This window comes from Pelecanus crispus, chromosome 1, assembly GCF_030463565.1.
Source record: "Pelecanus crispus isolate bPelCri1 chromosome 1, bPelCri1.pri, whole genome shotgun sequence".
Classification (NCBI taxonomy): domain Eukaryota; kingdom Metazoa; phylum Chordata; class Aves; order Pelecaniformes; family Pelecanidae; genus Pelecanus; species Pelecanus crispus.
Genome location: NC_134643.1, coordinates 15,109,815 through 15,129,801, shown reverse-complemented (window position 1 = coordinate 15,129,801; position 19,987 = coordinate 15,109,815). Strand labels below are relative to the sequence as shown.

General features: G+C 38.2%; 1 protein-coding gene across 1 annotated transcript in view; it reads left to right on the top strand.

Moving 5' to 3' along the window:
- The window catches only part of ORC5 (origin recognition complex subunit 5), a 78,078-nt gene that overhangs the window by 10,807 nt on the left and 47,284 nt on the right, over positions 1 to 19,987 (top strand). Inside the window, exons 5-11 of the mRNA XM_075712727.1 lie at positions 2,536 to 2,647; positions 3,010 to 3,140; positions 5,781 to 5,829; positions 6,392 to 6,482; positions 8,698 to 8,750; positions 11,715 to 11,827; positions 16,651 to 16,698. Coding sequence (XP_075568842.1) covers positions 2,536 to 2,647; positions 3,010 to 3,140; positions 5,781 to 5,829; positions 6,392 to 6,482; positions 8,698 to 8,750; positions 11,715 to 11,827; positions 16,651 to 16,698 — 597 coding nt within the window. The remainder of the gene's footprint in view (positions 1 to 2,535; positions 2,648 to 3,009; positions 3,141 to 5,780; positions 5,830 to 6,391; positions 6,483 to 8,697; positions 8,751 to 11,714; positions 11,828 to 16,650; positions 16,699 to 19,987) is intronic.

Sequence of the window (19,987 nt, the reverse complement as noted above, 5' to 3'; positions counted from 1 at the left end):
ACATATGTGTCCTGCGTATTGAAAGTAACTGAACATGTGGTATCTGTCCATCTAGGCTCACAGATCAAGGTAAGTGATTCTTTAGATGAGAAAAGTTGCAAAATTAATCCCCGCCCCCCAAGTAATCAACTGGCAGTGGTCAAAATTAGAAACCGAACCCGAATTTAAACATTGGCAAGTTTTTCTTACACTCTTAATTTTTTTTTAAATTCTGTTTAATAGTATCTTGTTTTACAGTATCTGATCTGTTGTAGATTCTCTTGAGGCTGGTGTCAGATACAGAGCTGTCTTTTCTAGAATTTTTTTGGTTTTAAGAAGAATGTGAAATTTTTCTACTCTTTATTTAAAGTTTTGTAATAATTGCAGAAAAAAAATCTCAGGCAGACTATAATCTATAAGGAGAAGCTTCAACATAGCTCCTATTAGCATGGTATAAATAAATAAAACCCCTTTTAGCATTTGTCGGATGTTTGTGTGGGAATCCAAAGTCTGCTTCTGAGTCAGCTGCTGATTCAAGAGAGCCCAATCACATTGAATTAATTCAGCGTCAGAAGCATGAATTTGCAACTCAGGAAACATTTGTTTTCCTCAAGTTTCTCCAGTGTGAAGCTTCACAACATTGCATGGTGGCTGGCTTGAGGATGGTCAGTAGCCCACCAGCTATTTCATTGTGTCTGGAGCTGCACAGCTCAGCAGCTGCGAATGTGCTTTATGATGCCAGAGAGCTTTTACACTTGTACTGGAATTGTGCCAGAGTATGTTTCTAATTGGAGTAAACCACTGTATCTTTCCCTCTCTCAATTGTGAAGTATCAAAGCTTATGCCTTGGAATAGGGAAGAATGGTGCATTCTCTGAAAAGAAACTGAAGGCAAAACCAGAAGATGGTGGTACTTTGAAATGTCTGAACATCTAAACAGATGAAATTATACTTGTTATCTCAAAGACTTTTGTGTGGTACTCTTAATCTGCTGGTGACATTGATTTCTCTGTTTACTGAATGAAGTAAATTCACAGCTATGTTCTTAATCCTGGCAGCTGGTGCATTTTCTGGCTCTATTTGTCTGTTCTGCCCATGTTCTGGATTTTGCTGTCACTGAAGCAGAAACAACCTGTCTGACAGAGAGAAAGGAGGAAAACTTTGGCGTGTGATTGCTGTTCAGGGACCAAAAAAACATAGGCTACGACTTAAATATGCTAGAGAAACACCCTCAAATTCAAAAGTAACCTCCAAATAAGTTTGTCAGCTTTCCTGAATGCTGAGATTCCAGTTGCTTAAATTCTGGATTCTGGACTGAGGCTTTGTAAAACTGTTGTGCAGCTGATGTTGCAGAGGAATGTTGTAGGAGCAAATCTACTGCGTCACTTCCTTTCCTGGAGTTAAAGAAGACAAGAAACTTCATTAGTGGTGAAAGATTTCATGGGACTGGGGGATCACTGGCAAAGAATGGGTCATAGGATGCTTGATTTCTATGAGGATTATGGTGGGAAGTACTTAAGTTTTTCATATTGGAAGGTCTATCAGGAACTGAACTGAAAATACTTTAGTACTTTTCTCAGCTAAAATACTAGGAAGTCTGGGAGAGGAGCACAATTGAAAGAAATCTACAGAAAGATGCTCTCATTAAAAGGGGAAAAAAAAAAGTTCCATAAAGATAGAGAAAGAAAAAACGTAAAGAATGTAGGTGGGTGACACTTTGGCAAGAAGTGGGAAGAGTAAATAAAAGAACATTCTCCCTGAATTTCAGGGAAGGGGAATAGCATTTAAACTTTTCTTTCAAGTCATTCACAGCTCATATTAAGCATTGTCAATTCAATCAGGATATTTCCTTTTATTTTCTTGAGGTGTCTCAATAGTTTTGAAATGCCTTTCTTGAAGAACCATATTTAAAAGCATCTTTTGTTATGCAGAATTTTTAGTATGGTTGCAAAAACCTTGCAAAAAGGAAGAATGAAGTTGGTAGAGTACACAGTTAATCCTATTTTTGTTTTGGGATGTTTTTTGTTTGTTTTTAAAGACCAGCTTACCTTTTAAAGTACTAGATAGCTGGGTGTCAGAAAGCATTGAGATTTTTCGCTTTTTAACTCTTCCTGTTTGTTCTGAAAGTCTGGCTTTAATTACCGAAATAAAATGCTGTCTTATTTTGGGAAAGGGCTGGAATCTACTTGGTATTGTCTAGTCCCAGAGCTCTATCATGCCGCAAAGTTTACATGTCAGTGAAATGGCAAGGGATGCAGAGAAATCTCATGTAATTATGAAAATCTGCAAATGTATGAGCTTCTTGATTAGACCAGCTGAAGCTTTATTACTATGCTAGTAATTTGTACTAAACTGTACATTTGATGATTTTTGTGGAACAGAAAAGTCCACAAAACTTTCTGGACTAAACTGTACATTTGATGATTTTTGTGAAACAGAAAAGTCACCATAATTTTTCTCATAGATATTGTAACATGCAGTGTTATTTTTTTCTTTCTTTCTCTGCTTATCTGTCACTCCATTTTTTTTTTTTTTTTTTTTTTCCTTCCGTGTATAGACTGACAGAAATGTGACAGTTGTCCTGCTCAGTGAAATAGTATGGGAACTGTTCCGTCCAAATACTGGATGCTTTGAGCCATTCACCTTGTATTTTCCTGATTACAGTATAGGTAAGCTAATTCTTTAATCTGCTTTTCAGGGATTGAATAATACTTTGTCAAACAACATCCAGATGTTTTTTCCATGATTAGCAGTACACCTTTTACAGAATCTGGAGTAGGTAATAGCTATGGGAATGTAAAAGTCTATATTCACACAACCTCTAAAAGACTTGTCTTTTTCCACTTGCCAGAACATCTCAAAGTAACATTTTGGTTCCATTATATTTGCTGGTTCTTTTAATCAGTGTAGTTGTTGTTGGATTTTATTTTTTTTAGTGATGACCATAGTTTGTTTTTCCACTTAACTTGTAAAATGTGGTCAGTTTATTAAGTTAGCTTTAAATAAGCAAAACTTATTTTTGTTTAAACAGGACACCTGCAGAAGATCTTGTCTCAGAATCATCCCTCAGAATATTCTGCAGATTTCTATGCTGCATATATCAATATTCTGCTTGGTGTCTTCTATATGGTCTGTAGGGACCTGAAAGAACTTCAGCATCTGGTAAGATGAGCTCCTTTAGAGTTGTTTTATTTTGGGGTGTTTTTACCAAATAAGCTCTGAAAGTCTAGATTTATTGTTGAGTATGGACAAAGAGAAAATCATAGAACCATAGGATAGTTTGGGTTGGAAGGGACCTTTAAAGGTCATCTAGTCCAACCCCCCTGCTATGGGCAGGGACATCTTCAACTAGATCAGGTTGCTCAGAGCCCCGTCCAACCTGGCCTTGAATGTTTCCAGGGATGGGGCATCTGCCACCTCTCTGGGAAACCTGTTCCAGTGCTTGACCACCCTCATTGTAAAAAATTGCTTCCTTATACGTAGTCTGAATCTACCCTCTTAAGAATGCGTTAGCTCAAAATGCAGTTTCCCTAAAAATCCATAACAAAGGTTGCAATTGTTTTGGTGGCTGTAAAGGATTTCCATTGCTATGTAGTTTTTGATTAGAGGGATCAAAAGCTGCACTAATGAGATGCCAGTCTGCGTGTGGTTCACCTAGCCTAGAACTTCTGTTGGGGCTTTTGAGCTCAAGCCCTTCCTTGATACCAGAGAGTGACTGAGAACACTAGGCTACCTATTTTCACCTGGGATAAGGAGATAAATGTGATGAAACCTTTTACGCCTACTGATAAGTATAGTAGAAACAGTTGCTGCAACTGCAGCAGCTTTTGAGGGACAACTCCATTAGAGACTTGGTTAATGATTTTTTTTGTTTGTTTGTTTGCAATTCAGTCAGAGGAAGTAAGAGTTACGATTTTACTCTTTCAAGCAATGGTAGGCCTCACTGTGCTTCTTTTCGAGTTCTTATATGTGGTTATGTGGCTTTGCTCTTATTGCTACCGTCTTGTTTGTGTGGACTTGGTAATCCCTAAATAGCCTTCTATTGTATTTATTTCCTGGACTATGCAGTGGAATGCCAGACAGTTGCTTTCAACATTTGAAGGAATAACTTCAATTGCGTGGTCTCAGCATGTCCAACCTCAAGTTCTATTGTTTCCCATGTTTATTAAATGTAACTTGCCACCCAACATTTATACTTCAACTTCATGGGAAATTTAACTTAAAATCCTCTGTAGGAGGCAAATCAACTGAAAATTTTACACTCCTATATATGAAAATGTTTCAAATTTTAAGATAACCAAACTGCTGCAAGCCAGATCTGTTGCAGTTTTACAGAAACATAGCATATTAATTTGACTCAAAGGCCTAGAGAAGTAAGGATTGACATAAATGTTTTTATTGTCTTTCTTTTGGACTTAAGAATAGGTAAGTCAAAGTCCCTGCAATCTAGTCATGCCCGAGGGAACAAAAATACACTGAAGATATTTGGAAAAAGGAGTTTTAACCATATATCAATTGAAGAATGTAATAGCAAACAAACTAACAGAATAAAAATAAAAATTACTTGACAGTGACCTTTGCATAAGAAAAGCTGAATGGCAGTAACAATTATTAGCTCATTGGATTATTATTTAAATAACTATACTGTGTACAAGGCAATTTTGCAAGTTTGAATTGATCAGTGCATATGGCCAGTGAACAAATCAGTGCTAGTGAGATGATCTGAATGTTCTGCCTGCATTTCCATCGGAAAACACAGCTAAACTTCAGCTGAACTTATCTGTTAACTATACAGGTTTTATATTTAAATGAGATTGCTGAAATCTGATGGACACAGAAATAGAAACTAGGGTCACAGTTCTTCCAGACATGTACTTGAGTTGCTCTGCTTATCAGAATAATTTCATTAGCTTTAGAGGCACTGCTTGTGTGTGTGTGAAATACCAACATGATGAAAAGATTTATGTAATTGGGCCCTAAATTCTTTTTGTGCTTGACAAGTCTCTTCTGTAGAAGGTAATGACAGACACATGCAACTGTCTGTAGGCTTCTGAACAACTCCGTAGTGTCTAATATACACTCTAAATGTGTATGTTATTATGCAGGATTATTAATAATACGTTCTGGAATTATATTAGATTTATGTGTGGAAGTTATTGCGTTGAGTTCTGTATACTAGTACGGAGATTTAATAAGGTGCAGTAGGACAAAAGGAGAATGAAATGTGAGGATTGTTATGTTACAAAATTCTCTGTGATATTGATTTAACCACTACAGAAAAAAATCTAGATTACAGCCTCATCAAAAATCTCTCAATCTTACCTTAGGCAAAAGGAGTTTGTTTGAATATGGAATGTGTTAGCAGGGGCTTTTTTTTCTTTTTTTTTTTTTTAAAAGAATTTCTGCTTGTGTGTGTAAGTATGTGTGGCCTACTTTTGAACATGCTGAACTGCTCCTGGAATGGAAAGTTTTATCTGAAAATGAAGGGAGTGAAAAAAGTTTATTAAAACATTTTTATTGCATTTATGAGGTTTAATTATATGTTATTTTAAAAAAAATGCAACCAGATTTTGCTCAGATCAAAACCAAATAACCTGTGATACATTACTTCTGTTTGTGTTTTAATCTACAGAAATGTTGTGATGTTTTACAGTATAACTTTTGGAAGCAAGTGGCATAATTATGGACTGAAAAATAATTCATTAGTTTTGCAAAGTAATGAATTACGCTGCTTGTTACATTCTGTAGCTAGATCAGCTATATAGTACCTTTTTAATATGTTGTACTTTTTACTTTCTATAGGCAGTGCTCAATTTTTCTAAATACTGTGAACCAGTGGTCAGAGGAGAAGGTAAGCTTCTGTCTTTATTTTGAGCAGGTGTATGAGAGTGTGGGTGCCGTCCTGCAGGTTTTGTGGAGGACTTTGCTTTGATCCTCATTGTGTTGTGACCATTTCTCTGGTCACAAGAGCATTGGTTATTCCAGTTGCACCCAGTAGACAGCATTTGCAGCAGAAGCAGTAGATGACATTTGTTGGTGGTGTTTTATGGAAATGAGACAGAAATACTGTGAAAACTTGCTTCCCCCTATAGATCTTTCCCCTCACTCAACCACCAGGACTTCTGCAAAGCAGTGAGATAAGTAATTTCTCTGTCAAGGCTAAGAGGAGGAAATGAGAGCAGAGGTTCTGCCAAACTGTCCCACTGTATCTCAGAATAAACCACAGAGAAACAGCCTTGTGTGGTAGCATGTGCTTGCAAATGGATGATGATGGTGCGTCATCCTAATACGGCATTTCAGAGTCAGGGTGTTAGACTTACTATGTCATGCCTGCGACTGTTCAGGTGTCAGAGATAAGAGTTTAGTGCTGTGTGAGTTAAATGTTTAACAGAGTTGATTCTGGCTTGGTGCAGCAAATGAACGTGACACCCGCAAACTCTGGAAAAATATTGAACCTCATTTGAAGAAGGCAATGCAGACTGTTTATCTCCGGGAAATATCCAGGTAACTTGGGGGGCGAAGGCTTGTTTGTTTTGTTGGTGTTGCTGTTTTTAATAAGCTTTCTTTCTAAATATTTACTCTCTCAGTTATGTTCCATGGGTAATGTTTCTTTTTTGCTAGGTAGAATCTTTTTTCTTTGACATGCATTTCTTTCTTGCCATATAATGTTAGAAATAGGGTATCTCAGAAGGAAATTTTTAAACAAAATGGTATTTGTAGCATATAAAATAATAAGTAAAGCAGTGGCAGCAGGCTGTGTTCTCTGTTCACTGATGATCATGCAGGTAGATCCATTTTCTGTCATGTATGAAACTGCCAAGCATGGGAATCCATCGCGAGAATATACAGGCACAGTTTAAAACAGACTTGTGAAGTTGACTTGGCAGATCCTCACTATACCAAGGATGCATGCAAGCCTCAAACTTCTTATGAGACATTGCAGATTTGGAACATCTGTGTTCCTTAGCTTTGTTTAGGAGAGCTAGGTTTGTATGTTTACTGTACTTTCTGACCCCTTGTTTTCTTGACCAAGGGCAAAATTTTCCTTAGATGGAATTACCATTTTTGACAGCATTAAAAGCTGGCATTCTGCTAATGGGCTGAGTTTCTCTTGGTATGGTTTTAGACTCCCTGTTTATTTCTTAAGTTGCCAGATTGCTAGAAAAAAGATGTTGGTGTTAATTTTTAATGGTAGTAATCAGCTCAGATTTAATGTCTTCTCCATCTTTAAGATGAGTGATTCTGATGTTACGCCATGTAAAGAGAGATAATTCAGTAGTGTTTCATTTCTTTATCTTGGTACAAACATAATGATTTCTTTCCTTTGAATGTTATTGAAGCCATAGAGTATTCTGGTAACTGAACCTGGGTGCATAGTAGAAGTCTTTGCTAACTGTTTTGGAAAAGTTCCTTCAAAAAGAGACTTCACTGTACTATGAGGCATTATTCTATTTGCCTCAAGTATGCATTTATACTCAATGTTGATCTTCATTACACAGTCTACTCAGGATCTTCCTGACTTTATATTGTGTAATTGCCTACTCTAGTTAGGGTGTAATACAAGATTACGATATAAAATAGCTTATGATTTGTTTCCAAATAACTAGATTTCCCTCTTTACAGTTTTCTTTGATTATAAATTTGAGCTTTACTGGGTTTTTTATTACAAATTTCAGCTTTCTGCATAGTAGTTCTAGGATTTACCTCTGTGTACCTGTAAATGCTTGAGGAATTAAAATTACCATATCAGTTTTTCTGGCCACAGAACTGTAATTACTCTGGGCTTTTCTTCAAGTTGTAAGTTATAGGAATAGAACTTTGCTATCAGCTGTTGTGCTGCCTGAACTGAGATGAAAATGAAACTTTTTTTTTCTACCTGTAAAATAGACATTGGATAACAAATTTGCTTATTGATGTTTTGGTTGATCATTCATTATAATTTGAGTATTGCATTAGCTATCATTAAACTGTTTTCATAAGTTTTATGGCTTATTACTGATAAACCCTGTTCGTAAAGATCTTTAAAAAATGAAACAAAAGGAAAAAGCATTGGTGCTTTAACAAACCTGGTTTTTTTATCCCCTTGTGGTATACAAAATGATCTAAAATAATTACTTTTCTAACAATGTTGTTCCTTAAGGGAAGTTCTAAAGTGAATTTTTTTGCTATTGTTTAGGAAAACCACCAAACTACTTGCAGCCATTTTTCACTGACAAAATGTTCCATCTTGATATCTTCGAAGTTTTTTAGTGAGGAATGAATATTGCTCTGTTTTTGACGTAGACTTTAAAATTACATTATGCAGTAATTATAGTATTGTTCTCATTAGGATAAACAGTTACTAAGCAGATAAAAAAAATCAAAGCTATCAGTGTTTTTACTTTTTATCCAATTCTGCATTGTTCTTGAAACTTAGAATGCTGTTGATACTTGCTTATGGGTGGTAGTTGAATGAAAAGAAGTTGGCATTTTACATTCAGCTTGCACTCCTATACCTTAATATAACATTACTTTCTCCATTTTTTTCAAATATGTGTAGTCTGCACATTATTGAAACTTAAGTGCAAGGTAGTAAGACTTGGTATTTTTAATTATTCTCTTACTAACTGTATCCTAGCCAGTGTCATGAAATTAAAATATACATATACCAAACGGGTAGTTTTCTCTAAAATACTAACAAATACTTTGTCTTTATATATTTGCATTATCTGTCTTTTAGCTCACAGTGGGAGCGCTTACAGCGTGATGATGGAGAACCTGGGCAGTTGAAAGGTATCAGATACACTAACTCTGTAGGGGCTTGTGACGTGAAATGTGTACTTTTCAGTTTGACGTGGTTGTTGTTATCTGAGAACAAGTGAATGAAATTATATAGACAAGGCTACCTGTTAGCATTCAGTTACAGTTCAGGCTAATCATGTTTTTGAGAAGGTGTTCTACAAAGGACTGTAACTATTTTTCCCCCTAGCATATGTCCTGGGAGTAATCCTTCCTAAGGTCCTTTGTGGGTAAAAGCAGATTTCTTTAAATAAGTATTTCTTAAGTAAGAATGGATGAGGAATGAGCTGACCCCCGATGGTCAAACCTCTGTGTGCCAACTGGCAGAATTGTCTGAGTGGGGAGAAGGGAGTATTATACCTGGTGTATTACACTGGATTAACACATTCCTAAACAAAACAGCTGTCCTGTGTCCTGATATCTTGGCAAAGAGAAATGTCAGAATCACAAGAATTCTTTCTGTTCTTTCCTTGGAGGAGTACAGCTTTGTTGATTTTATACTTCAGACAGGCTTGAAAGTCGAATCTCTATGTATCTGTCAGCCTTCATTTACAATTTTTGAAGGAATACTAAAACATTTTCCTGGTGATGTCAGTTGGTCATGGTCTTTTGACCAGTTCGTAGTTTGGGAACACTTTTTCCGTATTATTTATTATGACAAATATTTTCTTCTTTAGATAGTAGGTAAAATAGCCACTTATTTTAAAATTGTCTTAGGATAATTGCAGTCATCAGTTTCCTATTTTTGCTTTATGATCAGTAATTTTTCGACATTGTTGACTATTGTGGTTTAGCCCCACCTGGCAACTAAGCCCCACACAGCTGCTTGCTCACTCCTCCCCAGTGGGATGGAGGAGAGAATCAGAAGAGTAGAAGTGAGAAAAATCATGGGTTGAGATAAAGACAGTTTAATAGATAAAGCAAAAGCTGCACACAGAAGCAAAGCAAAACAAGGAATTCATTCACCACTTCCTGTGGGCAGGCAGGGGTTCAGCATCTCCAGGAAACCAGGGCTTCATCATGTGTAACAGTGACTTGGGAAGACAAACACCATCACTCCAAATGTCCCCCCACTTCCTTCTTCTTCCCCCAGGTTTATACGCTGAGCATGATGTCATGTGGTGTGGGATATCCCTTGGGTCAGCTGGGGTCAGCTGTCCTGGCTGTGTCCCCTCCCAGCTTCTTGCGCACCCCCAGCCTGCTCGCTGGTGGGGTGGGGTGAGAGGCAGAAAAGGCTTTGACTCTGTGTAAGCACTGCTCAGCAGTGACTGAAACATCCCTGTGTTAGCAACGCTGTTTTCAGCCCAAATCCAAAACATAGCCCCATACTAGCTACTATGAAGAAAATTAACTCTGTCTAGTTTGGGAACACTTTTTCCATATTATTTATCATGACCAATAATTTCTTCTTTAGATAGTAGGTAAGATAGCCACTTATTTTAAAATTGTATTTAAGATAATGGCAATCATCAGACTGTTAACTCTTTTTGCTTTATGATCAGTAATTTTTTGACATCGTTGACCAAAGGAGTTTGATTCAAAGTGTTCTTATTAAACTCCCTCCTTCTGTGCCCAGATGATCATGAAATACTTTTGCACCTGACAATCCCAAAAAGGGACATTTTACTTAAAATGCATTTTCTAGGATTTTTAGGTATATGTAGTAGGAAGAATTGTCTTGTTGGTGAACAGCATTTGATAATAACATGCTTAAAAAGCAATTATAATAAATTTTACTGTGGATGTAAATAAGGAAATAGTTCAGTGCATGATGCAATATTGGCAGACCAGAAGAATGAAATAGAAACAGATATTTCTGATTAAACTAAATAGTCTGTATATAAGAGTTTATTTGGTGTTGGGTTTTGTAGTTAACATGCAATATAAAACAATTTCTTGATTGTAAATGAAACTAAAACTGCTGTCCTTTTGTGCCTATGTGAGAGGAAATTATTACTAGCTATCATCTAGGATGCTTCTCATCACACTGATGCTCTGAACCTTAACTTTTAAACATGTTTAATTCCTTGATCTTTATTTGCTGGTATTTGTGGATTAAAGCATAAGAGTATGGGTACTTCACAGAACAAGAAATCGTTGAAGTGAAAACCTGTAAGCAAAGAAGGCACAAGAGAGACCCTTTAGTGGTCTCCATAGCTAGACAACTTATGAAGTAAGGTGGTTTGATCATCCTGTTCATACACATAAGCTGTGTAAAAGAAGCAACTGTGGTGACACGAGCAGGGGAATGTAAGGGGAAAAAATAAAAAGTAAAAGTAAAAAGAAGGAAGGAAAATACTAGACTGTAGTTCTTGTGTGTTTTAATGTGTGAGACTTTAATCTGAATGAAGTATACATGTAGCAGGATAGGTCAACTGGATCAGGTTTAAAATTTTGAAAACATTTTCGTTAGAAAATAAAACAGTGGGTAAAAATTATGAGATGCTGAACTGTTCCTCATAAGTGAAGCACTGCTTCTTCACCACCATGCCAGACCCATTCCTGGCTGAGCGGTCTGCCACAGTCTGGAGCACTCTGAAGGTTGGGTCTCGGAGAAAAGCTTTGCCATTGCATTTAAATACATCTCTTCGTCTGCCCTGTTTGCCAGAAAAATTACCTTAAATGAAAGTAGCCTGGATTTCTTTTTTTTTTTTTTTGGGGGGGGTGGGGGTGGAGATCACACCTTAGTGATTTACTTATCTCCAATGCTTCAAATACAGTTTCTGAGATGAGTCCGTAAAGAGTTCAGAATGTGTCGTGTAGCTTCGTGCCATTCCTTGGACCTTCACTGATTTTGTATCTGTGATAATGGGGTTGACAAAGCAGCCATACTCATTGAGTTACAGGAGTAGAGCAGGAGAGAAGGAAAAGAAGAAGAATGCAAACAAGTCTGATTTGAAGTTTGTGGATGTTCAGAGTGGGTTTTGGTGACTCATAAACTGTTTGTTTATTTTATAGGACTTTCTGCACATACACATGTGGAACTTCCTTATTACTCCAAATTTCTTCTAATAGCTGCTTACCTTGCCTCCTACAATCCTGTTAGGACAGATAAGAGGTTCTTTCTTAAGGTAATGATATTTTTTTTCTTAGCACTGCTTACTGGATTCCTATATACTGAATATCCTAGTTTAAAACTCTTCAACCATTCATTTTGAGCTCTGTTTCTATGTGTGGTTCATTTGATTTGGTCAGAAGTTTTTCTGTAGATCACATATTGTGATTGGTAATGATCCATTTTGTAAAGACTTGAGTGGAGTGCCTGCAGTATCCTTAGGTATAAGCCACACTTAAATTTCTGGAATAAGATATGAACCACATCTGCGTTAGCCTTTAATAAGGTAAAATGACATAGTGCGTTGTTAAATTACTTACACAATTTTAAGCTTCTGAAACAGAAACATATAAACAGTTGCTTTTGCAGAAGATGTGGTTCCACTAGCTGGCACATGTTGTGGTGAAATGATGGTAATGCATGTTTTAGGATGAATGTATTAATCATCACTACCAAATCATGGGCTAAACCCTGTTTTCTGTAAGTTCTTGCCATGTATGGGTTGAATTTTTTTTTTCTTCTATGTTTTCTTTGGGTTATGTTGTGGTCATGCTGCAAACAAATGCTGTGGTGTCATGGTTTGTAGTCTGTCTCTTTCTTACCCAGGATCTTCATGCTCCTCAAACCTGCCTCATTGCATTGTTTTTGAGGTCTTAATTTGACAAAACATAGGCAGGAAGACAGATACCAGAAAAGTGATTGGGCAATTATGCTTTCTATGCATTTTACTAACTTAAAGGTTTTCTATGTTATTACAGTATGTATTAATATATGCGTGTGTATATAAATGTGTGGTATTCATGATAGGTAGGTGTGAACAATTGAATAAAATGAGAACAAGACAAATATGTAAAAAATATGCTTGTTTTCTTCTTCCCTCTTGAAAAAAAATTGTACATACATGTTTTGAGAAGTTACTGCAGTTCCTAGTGATGATATACTAATACGTTTTTAGTTTAAATATGGGTTTCGTGTTTCTGGTATGATCGTAGAATCATAGAATCGTTTAGGTTGCTGTCGTGGTTTAGCCCCAGCCAGCAACTAAGCACCATGCAGCCGCTCGCTCACTCCCCCTACCCCGATGGGATGGGGGAAGAGGATCGGAGGAGTAGGAGTGAGAAATGCTCCTGGGTTGAGATAAGAAGAGTTTAATAATTGAAATAAAGTAAAATAGTAATGATAATAATAACAATACGATAATGATAATAGTAATAATAATATACAAAGCAAGTGATGCACAGTGCAATTGCTCACCACCCGCTGACCAATACCCAGACAGTTCCCGAGCAGCGATTGCTGCTCCCCGGCCAACCCCCTGCCCAGTTTCTATACTGGGCATGACATCATATGGTATGGAATAGCCCTTTGGTCAGTTTGGGTCAGCTGTCCTGGCTGTGCCCCCTCCCAGCTTTTTGGGCACCTGGCAGAGCATGGGGAGCTGAAAAGTCCTTGACTAGCATAAGCAGTACTTAGCAACAATTAAAACATCAGTGTGTTATCAGCGTTATTCTCCTACTAAATCCAAAACACAGCACTATGCCTGCTACTAGGAAGAAAATTAACTCTATCCCAGCCAAAACCAGGACAGTTGGAAAAGACCTTTAAGATCATCCAGTCCAACCATTAACCTAACAATACCAAGTCCATCACTAAACCAATTAAGGGGAGAGTAGCAACCCCACGCCTCCTGGCTTGGTGGCTGTATCATTTATAATGAAAGTGAAAACTAGGAATCATTAAGATTGGAAAGGATCTCTAAGATCATCAGTCCAATCATCAACCCAACACCACCATGCCCACTAAACCATGTCCCAAAGTGTCACGTCTACCCGTTTTTTGAACACTTCCAGGGATGGTGACTCCACCACCTCTCTGGGCAGCCTGGTCCAATGCCTGACTACCCTTTCCGTGAAGAAATTTTTCCTAATATCCAATCTAAACCTCCCCTGGCGCAGCTTGAGCGCATTTCCTCTTGTCCTATCGCTAACTACTTGGGAGAAGAGACCAACACCCACCTCACTACAACCTCCTTTCAGGTAGCTGTAGAGACCAATAAGGTCTCCCCTCAGCCTCCTCTTCTCCAGACTAAACAACCCCAGTTCCCTCAGCCGCTCCTCATAAGGCCTGTGCTCCAGACCCTTCACCAGCTTCATTGCCCTTCTCTGAACATGCTCCAGCACCTCAATGTCTTTCTTGTAGTGAGGGGCCCAAAACTGGACACAGTATTCCAGGTGCAGCCTCACCAGTGCCGAGTACAGGAGCACAATCACCTCCCTGCTCCTGCTGGGCACACTATTCCTGATCTTATGTTGAAAGCTGTAGGTGTTTCACCCTTCTGCCTAGTCCTTTCCTGAGAAGAGTGGAGGATTACTTGTAGTGAGTGCAGATTGACAAGTTTTGTTTGTGGGTAACCTTTGTTCTTTTCACTTGGCCAAAGCAATTTGTTGTAAGAGATGTATTTGCTGAAGAAATGTTTTTCCCCAGATTTTTCTGTATCAGTCTTGGAACTCAAAGGAACAGGAGAGTTTACAGGAGTCAAGTCAGTAAAACACGTTACCAAAAAGTGCCACATCTTTGCTGTTTGTGTTCACTGAACAACCTTCTCAATTTAATTTTTTCCTTCCTGCTTTTTTAGTATCTCTGAAGTTAGTTTCCGTTCTTGCATGTGAACACTACTAAACTTTTGTACAATAAATATGAGCTTCTAAGCTTCTTGAAGCATGGACTGTGAAGGTATTTCAATCAGTGATATTAAGTATTTTTCCCAAGAATTGGTGAAGCAGCAGAGGTTACTATTCTTGCTACACATACCATCTGATAGCAGTTGGCCCTTCATCAGGTGCTAAGGTGAATTTCGGAAATAGCTGCATCTCAAAGCCCAACAAAACCAACATTTTTTTTGGGGGGGGTGGGGGGTGGTTTGAGTTGAGTGTTTTTATGAGTCATGTGGACTGTGAAAATAGAATATGGTTTTATCAGGTTTGTAATGAGATTCAGAGTAGATTACAGAAAAGTATCTTCTGGAGTGATTTAACTAAGGACTGCTAGACGGCAAAAGGGATGCCAAGAAAAAGATGGTCATTGAGCTGCTAATCTGCACTACTGGTATAGGTGCTATGCTATACTACAGCTAAAGATGAAGTCACAGTTTGTGGCAGCCTGGAGTGCTAACAGCCTGATAAAGCAATGAAGTAATAATTGGCAGCACTGCTATTAGTTATGTGAAAATCCAAGACCTGTGAAGTCGATTGAGAGAAAAAATACAAAGTTGGTTTTGAAAGGTAGTCTTTAAAACAAAAAAGAATAGCAGTCTATGCGAAGTCTTCATTTTAAATTTTAATAGAAAACGGGATTAAAAACTAACTTAAAATTAGCTCTGAATTTCATGTTTCTTTGTGCTTGCACAGATACAGGGCACCTGCTCACTTGCTTTGGAACAATTTTGATGTAACTTAAATACACCATATGGAGATCCCAGCATAACCTTTAAAACGCATGTATGCAGTTTATTGTGATCTGTCACTAGCATGCTGTGTAACCTCAGGCTTGATCCCTTTCCCCTCCAAAAGTTCTGTTATCACCACAGTCTTCTTTTCAAAGGCATGATAAAAAGATTACTTTGCTGTCTCTAAGTGTGTGTGATATGTATTAGTTGAATGAACTAATTTTTTTTTTAGTCTGGCAAATTATGTAAAGGAAACTTAAAGCCCTGTCTAATATTAAGCTCTTCAGAAGTCAGTCAAGAAAAGCCACAGTAACTGAGATCATCTTGACATGGCTGAGTGCTGAGGTCCGCAAATACTAAGTAAAGGGTTTTAAACATTATGATGAAAAAAGAATTCCTTCATTTGAGATATTGTTTTCCCTGATTCATTGAGCATGCTTATAAGGTTTACTTATTAATAAGGTATACTTCTCAAGGTTGTGGAAAAAATCAAGTGATGTTTTGAGAAATAGCACTTAACTGTGTTTAAAGAATATTATACTTGTGCCTCTCCACTAATTTTACATCATTTACACGTCATCCTTCATGTGTCTCTGTCTTTTTTTTATTTTTTTTACCCATTCATCTAACATCTTGTTCACTATATTTCTCTCCTTGTCTTGCCCTCACAGTTTTAGCTGAGATTGAAGAACACTTGATTATTTTCTTTGGGCAGTCCTTCCTTTCTTAAGGCAGCTTTAAAGTTGCACCTTTTTAAATGGTGTTCCTCCCCCCACCACCACACTTTCTGTTTGTCATTTAGCTCCTGCACCTTGAACTATCTTTGTATTGTACTGATTTAATTCCTGGTTGTCATTCAGCCAACATGCGTATCATCCAAATTCTAAAATTGAGCAGATAAAAGCTGAAAATTCAGATGGATTTTATGCATGGATACATTTTAAAAATGAAGTGGCCATCTTTTAAACTTCTCTGGATAGAGAAAGAAATGAAACATCTGTCTTTTTCATTAGATGATCGAGGGGTAGGAGGAGGATGGTGGCATGAAGTCATATTAAAAACAAATTTTTGCTGCCTCTTCTCATCAGTCCCTGATTAGATCAGAAAAAAACCTTATGCGTGTCACCAAAAAAATACTAGTGTGTTGGTTTTTGGCTTTGCACCACTTGGGACACAATGAAACAAGAAGTAAGGCAAGTATAATTTTAAGGCTTCTAGTAAGCAGGGTGGCTAATAACACCAGAGACAAACACTGGAGGTGTAGCATAGACCCAGACTAGCATACTACCATAGGTACTGTACAATTCTTTGTTGACTGTTTTGATTCTGTCTTTGCTACAGAAGGAACATAAAATAACTTACATATAATATTTGGTCTTGTCTGTTATTTACAGCATCATGGGAAAATTAGAAGGACCAACTTTATGAAGAAACATGAAAAGGTATGTATGTATTTTATCTTTCTAAGCTGAGCTTGGCAACAAGTATTTTATTTCTACTGTACTGCTGGTTTTGTGTTTTGTTTTGTCTCATTGTTTACTGTAGAAACAACAGAATTGCATAAATAACAATTATTGGTGCATTTGTTTCGTATGCCACAAATTTCTGTATGACACACTTTTATTTCATTGAAATTTAACTGTAGCATAAATTTGTCTCTTGAAGCCATATTTTTGTGTATAACAAAATGTGCTTAATAAAGCTATTTAAAGGACACCATGCATGGAAGAGCCAGGTATCAGAATTTCTCTCAAAGATGTTGGAGTAATAGGTGGTTAGTAGTTTTGAAAGTCAAGTCACTATAATTCCCAGTGATGCAGTGAGGTATAAGAGCTTAAGTTTGTGTGTTGAGGCTTGGAAACTTTGCACTCCTGTCTGTTGTTTAGGATTGCATCAGACTATTAACTGACCTTTTCATGGCTATAAATAGCTAAATATCATTGATTTCAGTGGAGCTGTGCCAGTTTTTACTGACAGAGGCTTGATATGCTAGGAAAAGCAAGTAGCTATATGTATATTTACAACTGTAATGTAGAAAGAGAAATCAAATTTTAACATTTATAACTTATTGACTTATTTTTAAACAAATCATAGTATAGAATCATAGAATCATAGAATCATAGAATCGTCTAGGTTGGAAAAGACCTTTAAGATCATCCAGTCCAACCATTAACCTACACTACCAAGCCCACCTAAACCAATCAAGGGTAGACTAGACTAAACCATATCCCAAAGTGCCACATCTACCCGTTTTTTGAACACTTCCAGGGATGGTGACTCCACCACCTCTCTGGGCAGCCTAGTCCAATGTTTGACTACCCTTTCCGTAAAGAAATTTTTCCTAATTTCCAGCCTAAACCTCCCCTGGCGCAGCTTGAGCCCATTTCCTCTCATCCTATCGCTAGCTACTTGGGAGAAGAGACCAACACCCACCTCACTACTACCTCCTTTCAGGGAGTTGTAGAGAGCGATAAGGTCTCCCCTCAGCCTCCTCTTCTCCAGGCTAAACAACCCCAGTTCCCTCAGCCGCTCCTCATAAGACTTGTTCTCCAGACCCTTCACCAGCTTCGTTGCCCGCCTCTGAACACGCTCCAGCACCTCAATGTCTTTCTTGTAGTGAGGGGCCCAAAACTGGACACAGTATTCCAGGTGCGGCCTCACCAGCGCCGAGTACAGGGGCACAATCACCTCCCTGCTCCTGCTGGCCACAGCATTCCTGATACAAGCCAGGATGCTGTTGGCCTTCTTGGCCACCTGGGCACACTGCTGGCTCATGTTCAGCCGGCTATCTACCAACACCCCCAGGTATTTTTCGGCCAGGCAGCTTTGCAGCCACTCTTCCCCAAGCCTGTAGCATTGCATGGGGTTGTTGTGCCCGAAGTGCAGGACCCGGCACTTGGCCTTGTTAAACCTCATACAGTTGGCCTGGGCCCATCGGTCCAGCCTGTCCAGGTCCCTCTGCAGGGCCATCCTACCCTCCAGCAGATCGACACTCCCACCCAATTTGGTGTCATCTGCAAACTTACTGACGGCACACTCGATCCCCTCATCCAGATCATTGATAAAGATATTGAACAAGGCTGGCCCCAAAACAGAGCCCTGGGGAACACCGCTCGTGACCGGCTGCCAACTGGACTTAACACCATTTACCACAACTCTCTGGGCTCAGCCACCCAACCAGTTTTTTACCCAGCGAAGAGTATGCCTGTCCAAGCCGTGAGCTGCCAGCTTCCCGAGGAGGATATTATGCGAGACGGTGTCAAAAGATTTGCTAAAGTCCAGGTAGATGACATCCACAGCCTTTCCATCATCTACCAGGCGGGTCACCAGGTCATAGAAGGAGATCAGGTTGGTCAAGCAGGACCTGCCTTTCGTGAACCCATGCTGGCTGGGTCTGATCCCCTGGTTGACCTGTAAATCCATAAATTAAGAGCAGTGCAGACAGCACTAAATCCCTGCTGAAACAATCACTATATTCTTTTCTTCTCTATGCTACAGGCAGTGTAAATAATATGAGAAAAATTTTAATATGATTCTTAGCCTAATAATCCTTTGCTTCTGATCCCACCTATAGCCTTTTCCCTAATTTTTCTCCTGCCCCTGCAGGAGGACAGAGTCTTTGGCTATCCAAAGACTTTTTTCGAGGTTCTCTTATGTCTTTAGGGGCACAGTTTTTGCATGTGAAAGTGTAAGTGAGCATAGTTTTACTTCAACAGTGCAATGTGATGCACTGCTAGGTAGATGTTTATGTAAATTTAAGAATTCTGAAGTCTCTGAATGCACGTGTCCTGTACACATAGACCTTGTGCGTTTTGTCCCTAGCGCATGAACTCCTGAGAACTTCCAGAGCATTTAATTATTTTCAGGGCTGCTATATTCTTGAAATACCTCCACGTCTTAATTAGTTGATAAATAATTTTCAGGAGAAGGCATAATTATTGTATCTTAGACCAAAATGATGTTCTTTCCTTGCATCCTCTGCAGGAAAGGTGTTTTGTTTTATTCTTTATTGGCAATAGATTTCCAACTTGGGTGGTGAGACGGGAACAACTAGGGAGATGGGAACGGCTAGGAATGTAAAAGAAATGGGAAAATAGAGATTTCATGAAGAAATATTGAGGTCGTGATCACCTTAGCTGTAGCGTAGAGCTTGTTCTCTTGTGTCATTGTTTATGTTAAATGGACTTGTATCTGAGTTCATTACTTAGTGTTCAGAAGTGCCTGCATTAATGATAAATTGTTTTTCATTTTGTTACTGTTCCTGCAGTAAACTAAATGCTACTGAGTAGGTACAAAAACAGAACAGGAGGAGGTGCTAAGGAAAGAACTGTAAAGGAGGGTAACTGAAACAAATGTAAACAAATGTAATGTAAACAAAATCAATGGTCAAAAAGATGAGTAAGATTTCAGTTAGCTTTTTTACTTTAACTAGATTAATTCTAATTTTGTAGACTTTACATTTACCCTACAACTTAAGCATTGAACTGATATTCTGAAAGTGTGATTAGACATGCGTGCAGTTAAAGAACCTTGGTTTGTTGTCCAACTGTAACAAGTAACTTGCATCATCAGGAAAGGCTTCTAAGACTGCAAATGATCTAATTCTTGCACCTCTGTTGCATTAAAAATCAGTGTTACTTTGAAGAGAATTAGAACTTCATACTACTAGTAAATCAAACATGGTTAACAGAAAATATCTCTTCAGTTGACAGTGCTAGATTAAACTCTAAC